The 22,927-nt window shown below is 37.8% G+C and overlaps 1 protein-coding gene across 9 annotated transcripts in view; it reads left to right on the top strand.

Annotated features, from left to right (window-relative positions):
* ERG (ETS transcription factor ERG) overlaps positions 1–22,927 on the top strand; it is a 148,761-nt gene that overhangs the window by 73,724 nt on the left and 52,110 nt on the right. Inside the window, exon 1 of one of the 9 annotated variants that reach the window (XM_072027009.1) lies at positions 9,068–9,225. The exons of the other annotated variants lie outside the window; for them this stretch is intronic. Coding sequence (XP_071883110.1) covers positions 9,208–9,225 — 18 coding nt within the window. The 5' untranslated portion in view covers positions 9,068–9,207. Of the gene's footprint in view, positions 1–9,067; positions 9,226–22,927 lie in introns of those variants that run through there. 9 annotated transcript variants of the gene reach the window in all.

The following is a 22,927-nucleotide window of genomic DNA, read 5'->3' as shown; positions in this document are numbered from 1 at the left end:
TTGGACAGTACTTTTTGTGTTTTGTTATAAGACCTAATTAGAGCCCTTTGACACTCAAAATTTCTAGTTTGCAGGGAACTGTAATAATGTGCAATTTTGTTTAATCCTCAGTGGGTTGAAACCTTTGTGCCACTGAGGGTAAGGGAGTTTTGCCATACATATCAGTGGAAGCAGGACATTTTCTTTATTTTTTCTTAAAACATTGGGTAACCAACAAAGTGCTTTAGACATGGGGAGTAAGATTGTGATGATGATTACAAATCCCAGATCTGTAAAAACTCTGAGTTGGAATTATCTTGGCAATTAACAATATACATTGTTGTTTTTTATTTTAGTGTTGTTGTTTTTTCTTTTCAAAGTGGTAAGCATTTTATGCTCACAGTTTTTATCCATTAAAGTAATTGAGAACACTTTTTCACTCTTTCTTGTCAATATATTTAGTCCCCAAGAGAAAACACGTTGTTTTATCATTGCCAAGTACTTCAATTTCACTGTAGTACTTCTAAGATAATCATCTATTTTTCTTGTGGGTTGCTGTAAATGTCTTTTTCTTAATGCACCGAGCTTTAGAAATGTGGTCGTACAGAAATCAGATCAGGTAGGACTTTGTCAGCATGGTATTTCTTGGCTATTAGAAATACTTGGTGTTTGTCATCAAGCTTTATAGATTCAAGGTACACTGCTACTCTGTAAAAGAGGCACATTTCCTTCTGGTAGTGAAAAGATATTTTTTTTTGTAAACTGATTAAATAATGCCAAAGGTAGAGGGTTGCCAACAAGCCATTCCTGGAATCACCCAGTTTCCAAACAAAAGTCTTTTTTCTACCACCCAAGCAATTTTGCAGGATCATCACTGCAGACACAGGGTAAAGCTCCAACACATGGGGTCTAACACAAGAGAGGAGTGAGGGTTTTCAATGCTAGAGAAATGAGTGAGCTGTTTGTAGCATATAATCATAACGTGCTCTGAGGCCTATCTTCTGCTCCTAAGAAAACCACATGAAACTAGTTTCCACAGGCAATTTTGATTGTTATTTCCTCTCAACATATTTGCTCTGCTCTTCAAAAAGGTGATAAATATTTTTATTATAATTGTATAGTTGAGATTCAAAATAGAGAATGACTTTTTTTTTTTTTCTTTTCTTTTTTTTTTTTTTTTTTTCTCATGAGGCATATGGTATTACTGAGAGACAGAGAGAGGCAAAAATATCAGACAGTTATAGAAATGTGTGCATTTTATCTTTTTTGGACCACACATCCTAGCCTTGGGAGTATTCCTGGAAGATGTGCTATCAGATTTCCTGAGTGCTTTATTTCTATTTATTTTTTTAATCAAATTGCAAAATAATTGTTGCAGCATACGTCTAGTATTTAGAAACAGTAACAGGAATGATATATCCTGCTACTTCAATTTTGAATTTGTTCTTCATGATCTTAACAAAAGAAGAGTGCTCTTGGAGAACTGTAATTAGTGCATTCCTTCATCAGCTGCAACCTCATTGCTCTTCAACCTGTGGAACCAGGCTAGGGATTCTTTCTTCAGACAGAGCAGTTATTTCTGTCTTAGCATGAGATATTATTGTGAGATGCCTGGTATGGGCACGATTAGCGTGAAGATATATAAAAGGCCCGAGGTTTCTATTTGTGTCTGTCTGTCTGTTGGGGATGGTGAATATTTCTGGGTGCTTGCATGTATCTCAAGGTGGTCAAAGGGTGGCAGTTTTCAGTTATTAAGAATGATCTGGGTTAGCCCCAGTCTTTCTGGGTCACTAAGTTTCAAATTCAGATATTTCACATCTGTTTCTTGTTCACAGCCACTAACAAAGAAGTACAATACCAAAAGAGTCCCAGTTTCAGAAGCGTGTCTGGTCCTTAAAGGAATTTGACTGGTTACTTAAGAAAAAAAAAAAAAAAAAAAAAAAAAAAAAAAAAAAAGCACAGCTATACCTCCTATTCAAATTTGCAGATTAGGCAAAAACCAAAAACCCAGAGGTGAAAGGTCAAATAAAACAGTTGAAAGCATTTTCTATAGACTTCCTGGTTGAGGAGGGAAAAAAGAGTACACAGTCCTCCAAAGCACGCTATAAACGCCAGAACAGTGTGAGAGACACTTTAATAGGTTCCATTCTTGATGAAAATCTCAAAACAGCCTCACTAATACGGTGTAGAAATCCAATATGCCAGACATATTTGCTGCGTGCAATACCCATCAATCTGGGGATAGTAAGACCTTGAAGGACAGTGTTGTGTAATAACCAGCTCAAACTATTGTGTAGTTTGGTTAAAATTGTCTAAAACAGTTAGAAAAAAAGTGATGAAAAATGTTACCCCTTGCCCTAACATTTATTTCTTTTTTTCCTAGCAGAGACTTTTTTTTTTTTTTTTTTTAATTTATTTGAAGTGCTTTCTTTGTCCTGTGGTAACATTGCCACTTAACCAGCTTTAAATTAGCATCCAATATAAAACAAATAAACTTCATATTGGTGGCAGCTTTCAGACAAAAGTCTCAGCACACTTTAATTGTTAATCCATACAGCACACCTTTGGCATTCAGCAGTACAATTCGTAACATTTCAGAGATTGGAAAATGAAGGGAGAATCAAAGGAAAGCTGGGATGAGATTCATCTCACGTAAGCAGAATTTTCCAAAAGCTGGGTGTCTTATGCAGGTTCCCATTGTAGGCAATGGGTTCTTTAGGGGTGTGATTCATCTCGCTTCTTTTAAGTAGCTGTTGTAGGTGAGACTGAACGACGTGAATAAAATTGTATCGGGTGCTGCATAAGATGTCTTGGAGAACTAGTCTGGACACCTACATTTAAGACGGCTAAAGCCTGCTGAAAGGAATCCCACTGCAGCAGACAGTGGCTCAATTCTCTGCCTGCAAATGAGTATGTCAGCACTTCCCTCTCCCACTAGGCTGTTATGAACTACATATGTTGAATATTACAGATAACTCCAGTGTTTTAATAATAGTGACTGTGCCAATGTAATTCAGGCAAACAGAGCTCCCATTTCTTTCATCTCCCACTCCTGTGGTATTTGTTATGTAGAGAGTAGAGCTGGTCTCCAAAGATAATCAGAATGGACAAGGTGGTCACAAAGTGGTGAAGTTATCAAAAATATTTCGGGTACTGCAAAATTAAATATCTTGAGCCAAAGTTGCAGACTCAGAATTGGTAAGTGTACTACTTTGACTTGAAAACTTCCAGGATTTGATTTCTGTAAAAATGTGTCAATTGGAAGACTTTGCTACTATTGTTCCGTGAAGTAAAGTTAAAAATAAAAATAAAAATAAAGACTTTCCAAACCAGGCTTTCTCCCAACTTTTCACCCCAGACAGCAAATGAGGGCAATTCATTGCTCTGACAGTGGCGGAGGCGTAGTAAAGAGGGTGAGGAGGGCGGTAAGATGTGAAGAGACTACTTGGCTGAATGGGTTGGAGCAGCTGGGGATAGCTGAAAGGAAGGACTGAAAGGAAGCAAAGACGGGAGACTGCAAAGAAAAAGTAGAAACCAGTCCTGAGGGCAAACCCGGTGATGGGTGCCACGGCAGCAGGAAGGGACCTGTTTTACCTGCCGCCGTTAAAACATTCCTGCTGTGACAAGAAGTCAGTTCAGAGCCTGACAAGAGCTGTGCGTGCATCGTGTCGCTTTGGAGGAGCCTCTGCTCTCCTTTGCGGGGCACGGAGCACCCTCTAGTGACCGCAGCGGCAGGAGCCGGCCCGGGCTGGGATGCCCGTGGCTCCCTGCCCAAGGGGACGCTCGGGTGCTAAAACTGGCGAGGGGATGTCCCTCGCCAGTGGTGCTGAGGCTGATCGAAAGGCAAACAAGAGGCATGAAATGATGCTGAAGGAAATGATGCTGAAGGAAAGGGTGCTTTTTTGTGGGACTCGTGCCTCATGACCCCAGTGGACAGGCAGTGATAACATTAATAATGCAGCTTCATGTGGGCTGCTTGCTTTGATATAGTGACTGGAGCTTGGCAGAAGCGCTCAGAGTAGCACCATCCTCCTGGAGTTACCCTCACAGCTATGGGTCACTGGTCAGGGATTCACCCTGGAACCATACCCCATTTTTTTCCAGGATGGAGCTTGTCCTGCATCCTCAGTCCTGGGTGCTGCATCAAACCCCCTCGGGTATGGAAGGAAGGAGTTCCCACAGCATCCCTGGAGCTCCAGCAGCCCTGAGGATGGGGGACGACAGTCGGTCACCCCCCAGAGCATTGCCCAGGCTGCTGGTTCTCAGCACCTGGGGGCAGGTTGTGAAACTGTTCTTCTTCTAGGCACCTCTGTGTGTTCCCCTGCTGGAAGACCGTTTGTGAGAACTTTCTTTGTGGGGAAGGGAGAATTTCCCCCCTGTGAACAGATTTGCTGACATTTTCTTCAGAACCAGCTGAAAGCCATGAATTAAAGGGAGGAAGTCCCGTTGAAGCATGTGGTGAAAACTTGATAAGAGCTTATTTGGCCCTCACACACCAAGCAGAGCATGGCCAAGCTGAACAAAATATTCAGAGCTACATTTAAGCAAAATGTGATGTCTTTTTTAGAGGATTAAGACCTTTACAGATGTATTTTCATATGCCATGAAGTAGCACTAATTTCCCTAAGTTTCTTAAAATCTACTTAAAAAAAAAAAAAGGCAATGCAAAGTCCTTTGTTGAAGTCAAGTTTTCCAGGTTCTGCCTAAAGTGGAGCATCTTTTTTACCTGGAATATTGATAAGAGAAATGAAATTTGCTCCTTGCCTTGCCTTGCCTTTTCTTGCCTTGCCTTTTCTTGCCTTTTCTTGCCTTGCCTTTCTTTGCCTTGCCTTGCCTTGCCTTGCCTTGCCTTCCTTTTTTGCTTTGCCTTTGCCTTGCCTTGCCTTGCCTTGCCTTGCCTTGCCTTGCCTTCCCTTCTTGCCTTGCCTTGACTTGCCTTTGCCTTGCCTTGCCTTGCCTTTGCCTTCACTTGCCTTGAGTTGCCTAGCCTACCCATAAATGCTGTATATACACACACTTAGTGTAACAGATAAGACAAATGTGTCCCCAGATCACCCTGCTGAATTTAAAGAGAGGTATTTATAATATAAAGAAGTACATACAGTTAAAGGGACAAAGGCCATGTTATTAGCAGTGCTATAGCAGTTGATAGAGTAAAAAGGAAAGAAGCTATCTGGGCAGACTGCTGAACTAGAGATGTGAAAGTAAAAGACCTAGTGGCTCCAGTGAGGATATTAGAGGTTGCTTCTAACCTTTTGGTCATCCAGGGCTGGGAGCAACATTCTTGGTTTACCTCCCAGACAGCAAGATGGATTGCAGGGCTGTTTACATAGGGAATACGGTAATATATTTCCCACATCCTAACACTCCAGCACATATGATATAAAAAATATGAGGAATTGATTGTTTTGTAAAGTTAGTGGGATCATTTCTAATAGCATGAAAAATGGTTGCTTGAGAAATATTTTACTAGTCATTAAGTGAGTACAGACATACTAAACATACCTCTGCTACATCCCATAAAGGCTTCAACAAGCACAATTTTTTCTTTGGAAATTCATCTTCTTATTTTAGGACCCAATTTAATCACTTCTTTTGCATGGTCAAACTAAATTTGTCTTCGGTCTCCAGAGCATAAAAACTCTTCTTTAAAGAGGGAACTCTTTAGTCCTAAAGATGGAAGGCACTCAAAGCAGCGTTTTACCCTGTCTGTATCCAGGAAAGAACTAGTGCACAGCTGTAACTTTAAAGCATGTGTAAAAATCTTGTTTTGATCAAGAAACTTAAGCACATATGTAGTGTTAAGCAGATAAGGCAGTATTTTGTTGCTGTGGTTTCTAGGTGAAGGCTTGAATGTAAAAAAGAAAAAAATCAACAAAAAGTAGCCCAGACAAATTGAGATGACAAGCTTGAGGGAGAAATTATGGAGAAAAGCAGTGTTGGGTTGCTTATATGCCTTTCTAATACTTTTTAATACTTTTTTGTGTTTTCATTCTACTTGTTGACAAAGACACATTTTTTCAAACTCATACACCATTATTACAGACAATAGTGCATAGTTGCCTAACATAACAAAAACATATTTTCTTTCTATTTAATCTTAACAAAATGCATAAAAGAGAATAATAGTAGAAGTGTTTGTACTATTTTTCTTTTGCAACTGGATGATGGTGATTTGATAACCCAATATTTTCCTTTCTTTACTATGCCAAAGCTCTGCCTCACAATTGGATCAACATAAGCGTAAGCACTCAGAAATCTGCCTGTGGGTATTAGCTTGAAAGTCAAATAAACTTCATTGAATTCTTTGGCACAGAATGTGTGCCAGTTTAAAATGGCAAAATCCTTACCAGGCTGTGGGCTCTGTAAAATTCAAGTAATAATAATAAAAGAGCTCAGCAGAGTCTGATATTGCTTGATTTATGCTTCTGAAAGCCCTACAGAAATCAACAAGAGGTTTGTATATATGGAGACAGGCAGGAGAAGAGTCATTACTAAATCCTACTTGTGAATGAATTTGTTAGATCCCACCCACTGGAGAGCTGGATACTTCAAGTGTCTCAATATATTTAAGAAAAAATATATATATAAATATTATCGGCTTAGCTAGAGTGGAAGTCACCCAACTGAAACATTATACAACACTTTGAAATTTCAAGAAAAAGGTTCTAATCTCTTGGCTGACTTACTCATTGTTTGGAGATGAAAAGGGAGGAAATCAACATCCCCATGAAATACAATTACTGTAAATTGCTTTATTTTCTTACTGTTCATAATGAAAATAGGAAAGTTACCAGAAGTTACCTACTCTGCAGAAGCACAGTAAGTTGATGAATGTAGTCCTCAAGAAGACATTCAGCAGTGTAACACTGGATTTATATATGAAAAAACGAATCTATATGAATAAACTCATAGAGGACATAGTCAGCAGTGCTGACTTCGGATTGCTCTGAAGAGAACAGAAATCGTCTTTGCAATGGAAGAAACCAGAGCTCCTTAAAGTGAACTATAAAATCGAGCTAAACTTGTACAGGGGGATAGATCCCGTGACACCTCAGAGCCCAGATCAGGGAGTAAAAGCAGGGCACCTGCTGCCTGCAGTCTCTCTGTTAGCATCTGGAGGTTGCTGAGGTTCCCAGAGCCCCACGGGCTAGCTGAGGAGGCCCCAAAGCTTCAAAGAAGCTGGAGATGAGCAAGGAGAGAGGCCCACCTGTGTGACACACTATGACTCTGCCAGATCCCTATTTTGCACCGGTCCTGAGCTTTTTGTGCAAGCACAAAAGCTGTGTCCTTAGATTTCCCAATACGTGGTCCTCAGGGAACCATTTCCATCAGCGGGGGTGGATGGAGCTTTTTTTTTTGCCCTGCCTCATGTGAGGTGGACCGTTGCCTGAAGGACAAATACTTTTGGGCCAGGTAGGTAGTGCTTCATGTCCTCCAGATGCTGCTCTGGAGGACTGCATGGCTACCTCTCACCTTCTTTTGGTCAGGATAGACCAAAAAAAAAAAGAGTGAAAGAGTGAAAGAAAAGAGTGAACTGGGACTTACAGTACTGCCACCTCTGTTAGTGTGTAATGTTTGGAAAAAGTGCATACCAATTGCTGGTAGTCAAAAGCAGGTACAGAAAAACACTCTGGTTTCCTTTTCTTTTCATAAAAAGCAAGAGAGGAAGGCACTGGGAAAAGATGAGGTCATTTACCTCTACTAAATAATGCTACTACAAGCCATCACTATTTCTTACTCTTTTATTTATTTATTTATTTATTTATTTATTTATTTATTCATTTATTTATTTATTTATTTATTTTTACCCCATCAGAGTTCCTGGTCAGAGGGCAGGACCCTGCTACAGTGGGAATTGTTTACCTAGTGTTGCAGTGCTTTCAAATAAAATGTCCAACGTTTTGATGTTGTTAGAGCAGGTACTGAAAAATTAGAAGCCAGTTACAGTCAGAGCAGCTTTTAAAAATTACAAGACTATTTAAGAAGTAATACATTCTGACATTTTTTTTTCTTTACATTTTTGAGAGTCCTCTTCTCAAGCTTTATCCCTCAGCTGAAAGCTTGCAATCTTTACATTCACATGTCTTTGACAAAAAAAGAAGATCCTGCAAGACTTAAAAGAGCAAGTGGATTGTGCCAGCAGTGGATCTTTGAGTGTGTGTTTTTGCACTGCCTGACACTGTGGAAACACTGCCTTTCTCATTCCCAATCTCTTTCTTCTTCTCTTTTTTTTTTTTAAGATTTTTTTTTTTTTTTTTTTTTTTGGAGTTCAGCATTCCTAAGCAAGGGCCTAGGACAGGGACAGTATTTTTTTTTTTGCACAGCTTGGAGTTTTGGGGTGCCCTGTAATGGCCAACTGTTACAAAAAGACAAATAAATATATAATAGTATAAAAAATGGCTATCATGTTCAAACCAGGAAGGGAATCACCAGTGAAACCATCTGATTTTCATGCATGGATAGAGCAGGAAAAGCTGTGAACTAATCTAAGAGCATGGACAATGTAAGACTGTTTAAGGTGTTCAGACATTTGTTTAAGAAATGCATGTCTTTCTGTGGCTTCCTTTCCTCAGTGAGAAAGAGGTATTGAAAAGAAATTACTGTCACCAATCTTCCCATGTCTAGTCTAAGAACAAATGTGCTAGATCTGGTAGGCTAGAAAGTGTCAATAGCCCAAGATCCAGTTTTGACTGTAATGGACAAATATAGATGCGGTGTAAGCCGGCTAGACTGCATTAACATATTTGGAGATACCCCCACTTATACCCAGTCTGGCTGTGGCCCTGAATCAGCAATTCCCCAGTGAGCACACTGCTTGAAACCCGTGCCGAATGTGGCCCATTTCAGCTGACATCTGCATCCTGCCTCAGAGTGGCATGTAACACTTACTGCACATCAGATCACACCTGCCTAGGCAGTCACAGGCAGTAGACTTTTTTTTGCTAGGAAAAAAAAAAAAAAAAAAAAAAAAGATTTTAGTCACATATCATCAAGAAAAACAACATTGTTTTAGGACTCTTATCTCTTCACTCCCAAATATCCTGTTTCTTCGAGCTGCAGTGGCCAGGACCAATAGAAACCTCTTCCTGCCATTGGCTGACTTCATTTCCCAGAGTTAGCACAATCTCATCCGCTCTAAACAACCTCATCAAAACTTCTTTCTGGTCAGAGCGAAGCAATAATTATTATTAGCAATTATTAGCGATCAATAATCTTGATCACATTATGGCAAGCACTATTAAGGTAAGAAAGGGGTACCTTTTTGTTGGATTTTTTTTCAGTAGCGTGTTCTTTGGTTTCCTTTATCAACCTAGGTAAGTTAGAATTGGGCAACACCCCCACTGCCACAATAGAGGACAACAAGATTTCCTTTGTACTGCCTAGTAAATTTCCTTTTTCCTACTCCAACCATCCGCAAGGCTTAAAAACTTCAAACTCGGAAAAAAAATTGGGTTTTTTAAATTCACTGTTCAGTGCTGTGGATTGCATATGCGAAGCCCTTTTATGAGAGCTTCTGAAATTTCTTGTAGGTATCATTCTGACAACTTGGATGTGTTTGCGGACTGCCAGAAGGGGAGAGGGTGTGCACCGAAAGGAAAAAAAAAGGGTTCCTAAGAGTACTAGCCTTTTGGATACTTTTAGATGTTTCTCGTGTTGATGGGGACACAAATACTAGCAAGCGGGAATGAGAGGCACCAGCTCTTCTTTCCATGTCCTGCAGATGTTAATGATGTGCTTTTCTAGAAACTCTAGACTGATACTCAAGACTTTTTGTTAGGTTATTTTAATAGTGGCGGCAAGATCTTATAGTTGTGTTCTTTCTCTTTTAATTTTTTGGACAATAAAATTCTCATGTCGGCTTATGAATTTATCTCAGTGCATGTTTTGTGTGTGGCTTTTTTTGTTGTTGTTATTGTTTGTTTTTTGTTTTAAGAATGGTTTTGCTGAGTTTTTCAGGTTGTGTCACTTAGAAACGGGAGAAAATCTAAATGTCTATCTATTGGAGCTTTTGCTTCTTTCTGTTTTGCAACAGATAGCAGTTATAGATATAACAATAGCTGTGATTAATTGCAGAAGTGTAACTTCAACTAAATGTTTTGCGATAGTGAAACTAATTTCGCGTAAAGAGCAAAACAGCATGTGAGGTACAGTGAGGACTCAGCAGCACTTTATTATCAGGTTTGGGATCAAGGTATTTGTTCTCTTCATGGTATTGTGTATTTTTATACTTTTCTGATTATGCCAGAGATTTAGTAAGAGATATGGAATGGCAGCGGTGCTGGCCATTAGCTAAGTGGAGCTGAAGTTTGATTTCTCAGTAACGTCTGCATAGTTGTTAAAATTTTAAAGATCATAGGATGCTATTTGTTATAGTTTTCAAATTCTGAAAGTCTTGCCTGAAGACAATGTGGTTAAGAAGAATAATGAACCTTCTATTTTTGTAATCGCTGAAGCTTTTGAGAGGCTATCTATAGAAACAAAGATCTGAATCTACTCTGCATTGCTGTCTAGTATCTGTTTTGCTAAATAGCTCCTGAAACAGTTGAATTCCCTTTGGTTTCACTATGCATTTCAGAGCACACAGGACAGGACAGGATCAGGCTCTCTATGAGAATCTCAAGGTTCAGGGAGGCAAGTATTGCATTGCTGAAAGAAAGAGCTATGTGCTGAGAGAGTAATGTGCTTTTTGGTGTCTATTAAACAGAATGCACTCTCAGTGCTGATGGGATTTTTTTCTTCAAAAATAGTGGCACAATATTAGATACTACGTATGCTTTGAGGAGCATATATGTATACATATTTGAAATTTTCTATTTGTTTAATTGTAATAGGTGATTATAAACAATATGTTATCATTGCTATTCCACCTCCACCTAACAGCATGATGAGAAGATACTGTGTGCAGTTGTGTATTGTGCAACCTGTTAATGCAATGCAGGCAGCAAAGCCTCCTGAGTGGAAAAATGTACACTTTGGTCTCCTTATCTGGGAGTGTGAATTCTGCGGACTGAAATCTGCACCCCAAATTGGTGTGGATTTTGGCACCCAAAGGGTTGGGAAGGCCTTGTATTCTGAAGCAAGGATTTTATTTATGCAAGTGTAAAGTGTAAAATGACTGGAAAGAAATGACAGGTGCTTTGCACTCTAGGTGCAGGAAATGTACTTTGACATGAGGCTAAGCCAGTCTAAAGAGATTCAATTCCTCTTCTATACTGAGTACATAAAAAAGTAATGTAACTGAGAGGTTTCTGAAATAAAGAATTTCCATATGAAGGCCAAGAGGGTGCTTGTGCTTTTGCTAAACAGTTATGTAATATGATTTCGCTGATGTTTCTGCAATTTCAAAATAATGGCCTGTGCTGCTTGCCAGCAAGGGGCAGCCCAGCCACCAGGCTATGACCAGGGGAGGTGGGAAACCTCCTGTGGGATCTCTGCACCAGGAGCCCACTCTTGTCTTTAGAGAAGCCATGGAGTCAGTACTTCTGAAAATTGGGTTGTGGTTGTTCATAACCAGGTAGAAATTGCGCCAGATTTACACACATGCAAAGGTAGCCTCCCCTAATGCTGCTTAGTTCTTTCTTCTCCTACCACAAACCTGCATTCAGGACCAATGGGAAACTGGACTGGCTTAACTGGGACAGGTTGCTGAAGCCAAACATTAGTGTAAGCTTTGGGGCCCCTTCTGCTCCTCCATGATGTGTACTGGCAGGTGAGCAGATCACCTCCCAGATAGCTTGCCACAAGTTGAGTGGCCACCTCACTCAGCCAGGGACCCCACTGTGTCACTGGAGCACAGTCAGCTCCCTGGGGAATGGCTTAAGAAATTGCAGAGAGGAAAGGGGGTTGTGCCTCTGCAAGCGGTGTCTGAGTTTCTGCACACAGTTAGGAGGCTTGTATTTCTAATGTATTCACTTCTATCAACCTGCTGTAGTAGAGTTAATCTCACTGTGACATTTTTCTGGCATTCAAAGGCTTGCAAAAGGGCTTTTTCAAGAGGGGGAAGTCTAGCAGTCAGGATTTCAGTGCTAAGGTGACATGTTTTCTTCTGGCACAAGCAGCACCTGGCAGATGTGTGCAGTAACACAAAGGTGCAGAGCCCTGAAGCTGAAGACTATTGAATCAATACAGCACTGCTAATTATAAGCATCCCTATAGTTATAGTAAACACAATTTTAGAAAACATCGTGGCTTCTGAATAAGGCATCTGTCTTTGTTTCTCTGTTTTGTTTTGTTTGGTTGTTGTTGTTTTATAATGAAGCAAAAAGTACTTACGCTTTACCTTGGTATAAAGTAAAAATACTTGTCCTGAAGGTCATTTTGGTTTTTGCCATTATCTGATAGTGAAGGAAAGAACATGAAATAGAAAAATACAACTGGAATTATATTTCCTTGCCATGTAGCAGACCTTGTTATATTTTTTTTCCCTGCTTGCCAGTACAATTACACTTATTTTTAGAAAAGCTATTTAGTACATTATCTTGACTTTGCGAAGACTAATTGATTACACTTGGAAATATTTCTTTTACTCTAATTTACTATTAAATATGTTCCCCCTTCATTATTGATTTCTAATGTAAAGTTTGTGTGGAAGCTGTGCTCTCTGGGAGAAAAAGTCTGTGTCCTTGATAAAGGGCAGGAGAATCATTGTGGTTTCTAAATCTTGAAAGTGTATGGAAATACTGATTAAAGGAATATATAAGCATAGCAGTGAGATTTTTTTATGAGAAATCTTAATCTGTGCTTCTTTCTATAACATTACTTTTCTCTCACTTTCTTTTTAAAGTTTAAGTACTCATTCAAATATTTCCAAATCAAGAGAAGCTGAAAGCACTTAAAAAACCCTGTTCTTGGCATATGGAAATGTTCAAGTCTTTGTTTAAAGAACTGCATCTGCACTGAGGTTAATAGAACTAATACAGCAATTTGTACTTTTGTTCCTTGCATTAAAAATAATAATAATAAAAAATTGAAGATTTTTCTGATTTGTTCTCATCTCAGTTATGAAGTGATTCAATGGTGTACTTAACTTTAAGACTGTAAATACTTCAATTGGCTTTGGTGTTATAGCACTACGTTCTTAAAACCAAGCACACGTCTAAGAGCTCTGATAAATCAAAAACAAGAGTAGAAAGAGTGCTTTAAACCACTTAGCCTGATCTTAATTCAAAGTTTCCACCAATTTCAAGAAGATTTTGTCTCAATAAAGGTGGTAGAGTCAGACCTGTAGTTATTTCCAGGTAAAACATTATTTCTGACTTAAACATAAATGTAAAATTTTGAGTAAAAAAATAGTCATACAAGAACAGAAGATATTTGGGGGATTTTTGTTTTATTTTCTTTTGCTTTTAATCATCAGTCATTTAACTTAAGCTGGTTTGTGGCTACATAAGCCAAAACTAACTCCTTGTATAAGGATCTTGCTTTCCTGAAGTAAGTCCCCAGGCAAGGAACAACAGCTGGAAGATGTGTATGTTTGACTGTCTGGGTTGGTTGGCTTATTTGTTTGTTTCTTAACAAGAACTATATTATCTCTTAACAAAATGTTTTTCAGTATGGTCCATGAGTTAAAAAAGGTCTTTCAGAAATAACATTTAAAGAATCTAGTGCTCTTGGAGAATGAGTTGCTGAAAGATAAATACTAAAGTATTTCTAACAAATGTTGTTGCCGAAAGAAGATATTTATTTTCCATGTGACAGTTCATAAGCCAGTAAAAATATATAATGCTCTTCACTCACAAGAAAATAGGTTTCTTAATGTAAATTTCTACATCAAGCCAGCAGAATTATTTTGAAAATCAGTAAAGTGGAGAAAAGAAATAGAAGAATGTGGTTTGTATTACTTGTATTACCAATTTAAGCAAAGTAAAAGTGATATAGTAGGGAGTATCACATGTAGTTCCAAACCTTGTCAAATTAAAAAATAAATAAATAAAATCCATTGACTGGAACATGACTTTTATCAGATTCATTATTAACTAGTTAAAAATTAATTTCCTTTGTTAAATAATTCTACGGTAGAGAAATGCCAGCCTTTTTTCATGTTGCCAGTAATAAAAAGCCCAGGGTCTGACAAAATGTGCATGTGTTCTGCTTGTCATCCTGCTGTCCTGTTTGTGTATTATAGAAGAAATTTTCCTGTGTTCAAAACAGACAACAATACAAAAACTCCAAAGCACTTATTGGAAAAGGAATCAATTATTTCCTTAAAGGATGTATCTGTCTTTATGGTTGCAGGGTTTATTTAAAATGTTGCTAAGAAGCCTGACTGAGGTTGGATAGTGCCACGTCCCTCAGTTTATTCCCTGACTCTTCTAATCCCCCTCACCCCATCCTTAAAAGAGGGACTGTAAAAACAGCTCACCTCAGTGAACAGAGGGATAAGCTGTTTCAGGAACCATCTGAAACCAGGTGAAACCAGGAACTGAAATTTCAGCTCAAATCCCAGTCTGAATCAGGAGATTCAGGTTGCAATCCTGTATCACAAGGAAGTTATTTCTTTCTTTGCAGTGCATGCTTAGCTACCAGGATGATGATTTTTACTGTGCAGATAATAGCATTATTAAAACCATGAGACATTGGTTAATTGTTGATAATAACCAGGAAATATTAGTAATTTAAAAAACAAAAACAAAAACAAGCAAGTAAACAACAGCAACAACAAAATACTACTGTGTTCAAATAAGTGATTGACAGCTCTGGTAATTATCATGTTATAAATCTAATTTGTTTCAAAATGAAATTAATAAAATGACAATCAAAACATTAAAAAGAAAAAAAAATAACGATGAGGTATAGCAATTTTTCTAAAGCTAGTCTGAAGGACACACCAAGTGATCGTCCCTGTACAATGGACCAGACAAATGGTCTTTCAAATAGGTTTTGGAAATTAATAAATGCAAGGGAGGCATATGATTCACTGTGATTCAACATACCCTTCACTTGCATGGTATGTTTATTTGGAGTGTGTATTGCAACTGTTGGTGTCACTAGGCTGATGTTAACCCTTTCGCACTAGGAAAAGATCCAACTTGCTGAATGAAATGCATGTTTTGTCTGATTAAGCAGTGCCTGAAAGATGGGAAGGAAATAGAGTAACAAATTACAAGGACTGGGTATATGCAAATACCTGAAGGAAGGAGTGGTGAGTAGCTGTTTACAGGAAGTGGAAGAACTACCTGACTTAATAGAGATCATATAGCAAGATACAAAGAAACAGTGTTATAACTGGGGAAAAAAGCTGCAAGAGTGTGGACTTGCACTCCTCTTCCTTAGGTTATAGGAGCTGTAATGACACTTGGAAAGGGAAATGTTTAATGCGACAAATCCCTAATTACAGCTGTGTGGAGAGAAACAAGTGGCAGCATATAAATTCTACGTGGAAGATTTTGCATAAAGACAATGATAGCCCATAAGATTTTTTTTTTAAACTTCATTCTTTAAAGTTGAAAAACATCTTTTTTTAGACTATATGTTTATTACCTTGATAAACAGTAAAATGCTGCCACAGCAATTACCTTGATGATAAAGAGTCTGTAGACAGATACTTCCTGCATTCATTTCCTACTAAGATAAGTTGCCAAAATCAGGGACTACCAATACAGGAAATGCTTTCAATAGGAACTTCCTATCTGTTAATGTCTAATTCACTGAAAAGATCTAAGCCCTTCTTGCTTAATTTAATGTTCTACCTGTTACTATTTAAACATGTAAGCCACAGTACAAAAAATCTGTTTGTGTAAAAGTTTAGAACCAATACATTAGACTATGAAACATATTTTTCTCTTTTTTTTTTTCTTTTTTCTTTTTTCTGCAATGGTATTAAAGGTGGCTCAGCATTTTATGATACTACAAATTAAGATGGTTCAACATACAGAGTTATTTTGTCAGATTAAGAGTAAGCAACCTTCCCCCATCTTCATGCTTATTGCCTGCATCCTTTCCTTATTTGTATGCATAATCAAATAAAATTTATGTTTCACTAGCACTTGAGGTGTACTCCAACAAATACCATGTTCTGGATATTAAAGAGTAATGGCCATCTCTTGCAATTCATACTGATATATATATTCAAACAAAATAACTGAAATGGAAATTTCGCTTCACTGCACACAGAAATAAAACCATGACTAAGCTGTACACTTAAACTTCTGGTAAGAACAAGAGAAACCTAGAACAAAAGAAAAGTAAACAAAGACAGAAAACCTTCACTATTAATTGTAACTTCAGAGTAATTGCTTTCAGGCATGTGAATAGAATGAATGAGGATTTAGGAAACCTGAAGTGAAATTGGCCAAAATGAAGTCAAAAATATTTGGCCAATGGCTTGACTAGGGACAGGCTTTCACCCAAGTTATTCATGAGCTCAGCCCAAATATTGTTCGTTGTTCTGCCAATGACTCCCATGGAATCACTCCAGGTTTCTGCTGCTGTGACTGAGATCAGTATCTCAGCCTTTCCCTGTAGAGTTGAGTAGTACTTTGCTATTGTGGCTTTTCATAGATCATTCCTTTTCATCTTTGAAGAACAGACCCACGTTCAGTTATTCCCTTAGGCTACTGGGGGAAGGAGGGGGGTGGGGAGGGGGGGAGCAGATATTTAACTGTGTTTTGGTCTGTCAGGCTGGAATCAGGGTAGATTTAATGACTATTCAAAGAATGAAGTGAACACATTGCTTGGAACACTGGCTGTCATACAGGAGATCTGGTCCTGTGGGGATCTGACCCAAAAGCCCAGTTCCTGAAGATGGGTTCTTCCAGTTGAATTTAGTTGTGATAAGTAACTTCCACAAGGCCATGGGTGAAGAAGCTCTAGGAAGTTGCCCTTTGGCTTTGTGTTCACAGCAGTGTTGGGGAAGTACATATTCCATCCTGAAAGGAATGTCCCTGGGACGTGATTAGCCAGCTCTTATCTACTTGCATACATTTTTATTATTGTTAGTCTTTGGCATATTCACTTCAGCTTTCCTCATGCGTAAGGTATTCCCTTGGAAATGCTCAATTTTTACTAATCAGAGCAACTCACTAAAGTGGTGGCCAGACACTTTTTTTTTTTTTTCATGATTTCCATGCAGCCATTACCTTTTACAAAATTTTCCTGTGATTTGTCATCAAGGCACAGTTGCATGTAGCGTTTTCATGGAATTCATGATCTGATTGTTTAGTCTACATAAAGAGGGAAAAAGAGGGGGATCCTGTGCCTTTAATGTTGTTTATAACGGTTGGACAGAGCTTGTCAGGTGAAGGTTAATTGCTCTCCAGTTAAAGCAGTTCTCTGCACAGATGGGTTATCAGGGCTGAACACTCGTTACAAGATTAATCTCGTTTCCGACAAGACTTCCCTTTCCTTCAACTGATTTTTGCTCAGCCATTGGACCTGTCACCAGCCGTTAAAAGAAGGGTGGGTTACCTCTGGGATATTAATGCTTGTGTGCAATGAAACAATGCAAAGTGTGTGTCATATCGGTAGGGAACATCTTTAGGAGACAGCACATTTCAGCGCTGTTCTGAAGGTCGAGATTCATAAACAACAGAAACAATCAGGAACATTTGTATTAACCCTCCTAATGAACACAAGCTCCAGCTGAATCATCTGTAGGCTCATTTTTTCATGTCTACTCTACTCAAAATGTGATGCATTTTAATTTTCAGAAGTGTATTTTTATTGAAATTTTTAGTCAACAGAATAGCCACTTCTGAGTGTGGAACACAGGACTATGCTTCTGTCTGGTTGATTAACTAATGGATGTTGGCACCTCAGTTAATGCTTGTTTCAGTGATAGGAAATATAACACGGTGGCCACTCAAAGAAATTCAAACTTCAGGGGGTTTCTGTTGGACTCTACATTAAGTCTGTTGAGTTTTCCTCTTTTCCTAAGTTGGAGTAAATCAGAACTGTATCAACTATATCCAACAGGTTATAGAGGTAGAAGATGGATGTAAACTGAGAGGAGAACTGGACACATCATGTTCTAAACAAAAATTATGCCTTACTAAACAGGACTGCAGCAGGTCTGACAGTCCAGGTTGATCCTGAGCAGTTGGGTAGAGTGAGTTCAAGGAGGCTATGACATGAACACAGAAGTCTCACTGGAGTTTTAGGTTTATTTCAGGAGTTCTGATACTACCAAAATAACACAACTTGGCAAATGTCTCTGGCCGCCAAGTTTCTTCCATGCAGCTTTAGTCAGTAAATTCCAAAACACTAAACAAATACTCAAGGCAACAAACAGGGTAGCTCTTATGTTTCCTCAGAGTTTCCTGTCCTGGCTTTGGATCAGCACAGTTCCGTCTGTTTAAGGTGCTGAGTCTCTCCACTGACTTCACTGCACTTTGGATCAGGCTGGGTTGCCCTAGCCAAAAAAGCAAGCTCTGTGAAGGGTCACAGACAGCACAGTATCCATTTAATGGTCATTATAGATGTGATCCAGTAGACCACACAAATCCATGCCAGACTGAAAGTGTTGGAGCTGTTCCCCTGATGTTTTATATTAAGAACATGCCTACCCTCTTCATCATCCTGGGCTCTGCAATGGTGAGGTGACAGCTCCCACTTTCATTTTATCAAATTTATAAGATGAATTCAGCATACTTTATACACCTGTAAGGACAGAGGTACCTGCAGCAAGTAAGGCATTAGAGAGCTTAAATAGTGAGAAGCCTTATGTCTAGGTAGACATCAAAAACTCATGTTATTTCTACTAAATTGGAGGGAAAATATAGGAAAAGTTTAGAGACAGATCCCATCGTTGTCTGATAGATACACAGCAAAAATCATTCATATTTGCATGCATAAGGGGCTGCTACATAGTGAGAAGAATGAAAGTATGTATTGTTAGTAGTATTAGCCAAGTTATTATCTTGAAAATGTTTCAATGAAAGTCTTTGTTTTTAGTTTATTTTATAAACATTTAGCAGAATTAAAAAATTACACAAAAATAGTTTTTTTAAATTTTTTTTAAAGGCACATTTTATCTACAAACCCAATATTTTCTTAATTTTCTTTAAATCATCAAAGTAGTCTAATAACTTTACTGTTGAATTCCTAGTGTGTGGCTTTTGGTTTTGTTTTAAATATCGGTGAGATTAAAAATATTTTTTCCATGATTTAGAATCCACAAGTTTTAAGGAAATATACTTGCTACAGCTATAAAGCTGAAATGAAAGGTAGACAGGAATTTAACCTCTGGATGTCAACTTCATAAACTATTCAACAGTATGTATTCAGAGCCAAAGAAATTCAAGTAAGTGGATTCCATTACTGGTTCTAATAAGATAGGAAAAGTGCATAGTAAATCTTTACAATCCCAACTAAATCACTGGTGCTTTCTGCCAGAGGAGTCTTTAAATGGGCCAGGTTGAAATTTTCCAAAAAAAAAGGGTTCATCAGGTTAGATTGTTAAATCTCTGCTTAGAGCCTTGAATAAGGCTCTTGATTTTCTAAAGTGCTGAACCACTATAGAGTTCCCACTGCTTCAGCCCAGTGAGGCTTTGGATGGATTTTTGAAGATGAATTTACTCAAAATTGAAAAGAAACATTATGCCAGTTATCTGCTTTCAGTACTGTGGGAAAAAATAATAAATAAATAAATAAACAACAAATAGTCAATAGTACCTTTCCAGAAAAAATAAAAATAAATAAATAAATAATAAATAAATAAATCTTAAACAGTTTCTTAGAAAAAGACTTTGGTTACTAAAATAATATAATTGTGAGTTGAAGAAAAACAGTCACTCAAGAGATTAATTTGGATAAAGAAGCTTTGCTGTACTCTTCTTTCTTGTATCATTCTCCCAATCTGTAGACTTAATTAGCCCAAATGCTTGAAAACTGCCATTTTCCAATTCCTCTCTGATATTTTCCCTCCTTCCTTTACTATACTGAAACAGAGACTGTTTTTGTTTTCCAGATTAATAAATCTTCTCCCTTTTAAAGTCTTCAGACCTTTTGTTTGATGGTTTTACATTACATTTTTATTCACGTGGGTATCAATGACATACTTCAGATAAAATATTGCCACTAACATACTGCAAGTGTGTTGCAGATTTGATGATGATGACTTTTTTTAATGCATTTGAATAGACATTTATAATATTTTGAAGTATAGCACAATCTTCAAAATTATGTGCAAATCACTGGCCATCATTCTGCATTATTTTTTCTCCATAACGGTGCCAGGTTCTTTAAAATTAACAGGAATGTTACAGCCCAGTGGTCCCCAGATTCACTTTTTTTTCACACCTGCATCACATACTTAATCTAAGGTTTTAGAATCTAGACCACAGCAAATTCAGTCCCAAGTATGTTTCTCTTCTGAGCCTTCACAGGGCTGTTTTCCTCTTTCCTAGAGGTTTTGTTTGGCCTCAATCTCTGTAAGTCTCAGCTGCCTCTAAGAGGATGCAAGTCTTGCCAACTCTCACAATTTTTATCAGGAGTCTTGTGATACTTAGTGGTTTTTTAAATACCAGTTTCTTAAATTTTATGAATGCCTGAAGACCTCAGTTTCCATTTACAAAGACTCTCTGGTACTAAAGATTCTACACCAAAGGCTTAAAAGCCAGGAGGCAGATCCAAAGTACATTGCTATTAAATACTCTCTGTTTCTAATGCCTGACTTAAAAACTTCAAATGCTTTTGTGTGACAGGGCTGAACTCATTACAGGGCAGAGGCCCTGCAGAAGAACTACATACACCACTTGGATATGGCTTACCCCCTTCTTAAGGGGGTTATACATGGTGTTACTACTACATAGGTCTTGACGTGTCAGGTGTGGAGGTAGATCTCATGCAAAGTGAGAACATTGTCTAAAGGTTGAATGCAGATGAACCCTCACTAAGCTGGAAATTTATAGCATACTTTTTAATTAATAAAAATAATGAACCAAACATTTTTGATCATGTTTCTAGTTTGTAAACTGGTATTCAGATGGATTCTTGCCATCAGATGTCTTATATTAAGGCTTTCTCCTGAAGCTGTAATTACTTAAAGCTATTCATCTAACCTATTGCATAAACATAATTTCTGTGTTATAATTCACATAACCTTCACCTTATTGTTGTTGTTTTTATATCAGAAAATATTTGATGTTTGTAATCATCACAAATATCTCACAAGTAAATACAATGGATCTCTATATACTAGTGGCAATTTTCCCTCCCAATATTGCAATTTATGGAGCTTGAATGTTTTAATGACACTGTAGATTGATTGAAAGGTCTGGTAGACCTTTCAAGAATTGTTAGTATTAAGTGCGGTGTTTATTAACTCCAAGGCACTGTTTTCCTATTTTTTTCTGGCTGCTCTGCTCTTCCCTTCCCTAATGAAAAGAGAAGGATTCCAAGAAACTCAGAATGTCCAATAAGAAGATCAGGAAAATGTTACAGAAAGGTTCTACAGGGCAGTTTCAAAGCACAGGTTGTGAGTAGTGGGACACAATATTCAAATTAAGGTGACAGGAAAGAATTTTATTATTTTTGTCAGTAAAAGATATTTAGAATTCAGAACGCAAGAGGTGATGACATCAGCTTAAAAATAATGAAATTTCAGGAAATAACATGTTGTATTTTTCACTTTCTTGTCTGCTTTTTAAACATAGAATTTCACATTTTAAAGACTTTTTCTTGTTCTCATTACATTGGGCTATGATTTTGTTTTTATTTTATTTTATTTTATTTTATTTTATTTTATTTTATTTTATTTTATGAATTGGAAGCTAACAACTCTTAGGTTTTCATTTGAGTCTAGAAGTTAGGTGCAAAGGAACCTAAGGTTCAGTAAGGACATGAAATTTGTCAACTACTGCTGAAGCAAGTTTGATAACTCTGAATTTTCATGACAATGAACATAAACTCAAAACCTCAGTACTTTGACGTACTTTTTATCAACGTGCACGTTCATCCAAAATAATTTACAATCTACTGCATAAGCAAGTGTGGTGATAATAGTGAGTAGAGGTCAATGTTGATAAAAACAAAAATGAAAAGAGGGAAAAGAAAATCTGCAAAGGAAATACTTTCAGTCATGATGTATCCCAAGGATGACTAACTGAGGTTTTTTGAAACTGTCAATAAGCTTAGCATACAGGGAACACTGGGAGGAAAGACAAACAAAAACAGTATACTCTGAATTTTCATGACAATGAACATAAACTCAAAACCTCAGTACTTTGGAGACCAATTACAATCACCATACTTGTGTAAATAAATAAGAATGTGGCCAAGCAAGGGAGAACAGAAGCCCAAACTTCCAAAAAGGTATAGCTTTGCCAGCAAAGAGGTCCTAGGCAAAACAGCAACAATGACCCCTGATTATTCCAGTGATTTAGAGAAATGCAGGGAGCACCAAAGCTCCAAGTATGAGCAAAAATTTTCATTTGCTTTACAGAACAGTGGGCAATTGTCAAAATCCTTTTTGTGTGCAAAGACCAAGAGCATCTTTTATTAATTGTGACTGGGCCTAAGCCATGAACATTATTGTACACTTTAGCTGCAGCCTGGCAAAGATTCTGAGCAAAGGGCACTGCAATACTTGGGAGCTTACTATCACCAAAGAAGTGGATTTACCGCCCTCTGCAAAGAGAAAATGCTATTATTTTCAGAAAAGTTGTGTCTAGGTAAAGATAAGAACTTTCCTACTTGTTCTAGAGTGTAATGTGCCTAGCAAATGGCAGAACAAGTCACCTCTCTGTTCTAAAGGATGCAATGCCTCTTCTGGTCTTAGCACAGATGTGGAAGTAATACACAAGGAGTCTTTGGTTTAAACATGCAAATGCATTCTCCTTATTACACGTCATTTAGAAAAAGGTTTAGAAAAAGGCATGTCAGGAATTCACACAAGACTACTTGCAAACTCAACTGAACCAACATGCTGATTCTATCCTCTTTTGCGTGATGGAAGAAATTCAGTGCAGAAGCTTGCAATTGCAGCATCCATTCCTCTGAGACTTTT

Source organism: Anas platyrhynchos, chromosome 1 (assembly GCF_047663525.1).
Source record: "Anas platyrhynchos isolate ZD024472 breed Pekin duck chromosome 1, IASCAAS_PekinDuck_T2T, whole genome shotgun sequence".
In the NCBI taxonomy this organism is placed as follows: Eukaryota; Metazoa; Chordata; class Aves; order Anseriformes; family Anatidae; genus Anas; species Anas platyrhynchos.
The sequence above is the reverse complement of the archived record's forward strand: the minus strand, read 5'-3'. Positions and strand labels throughout refer to the sequence as shown.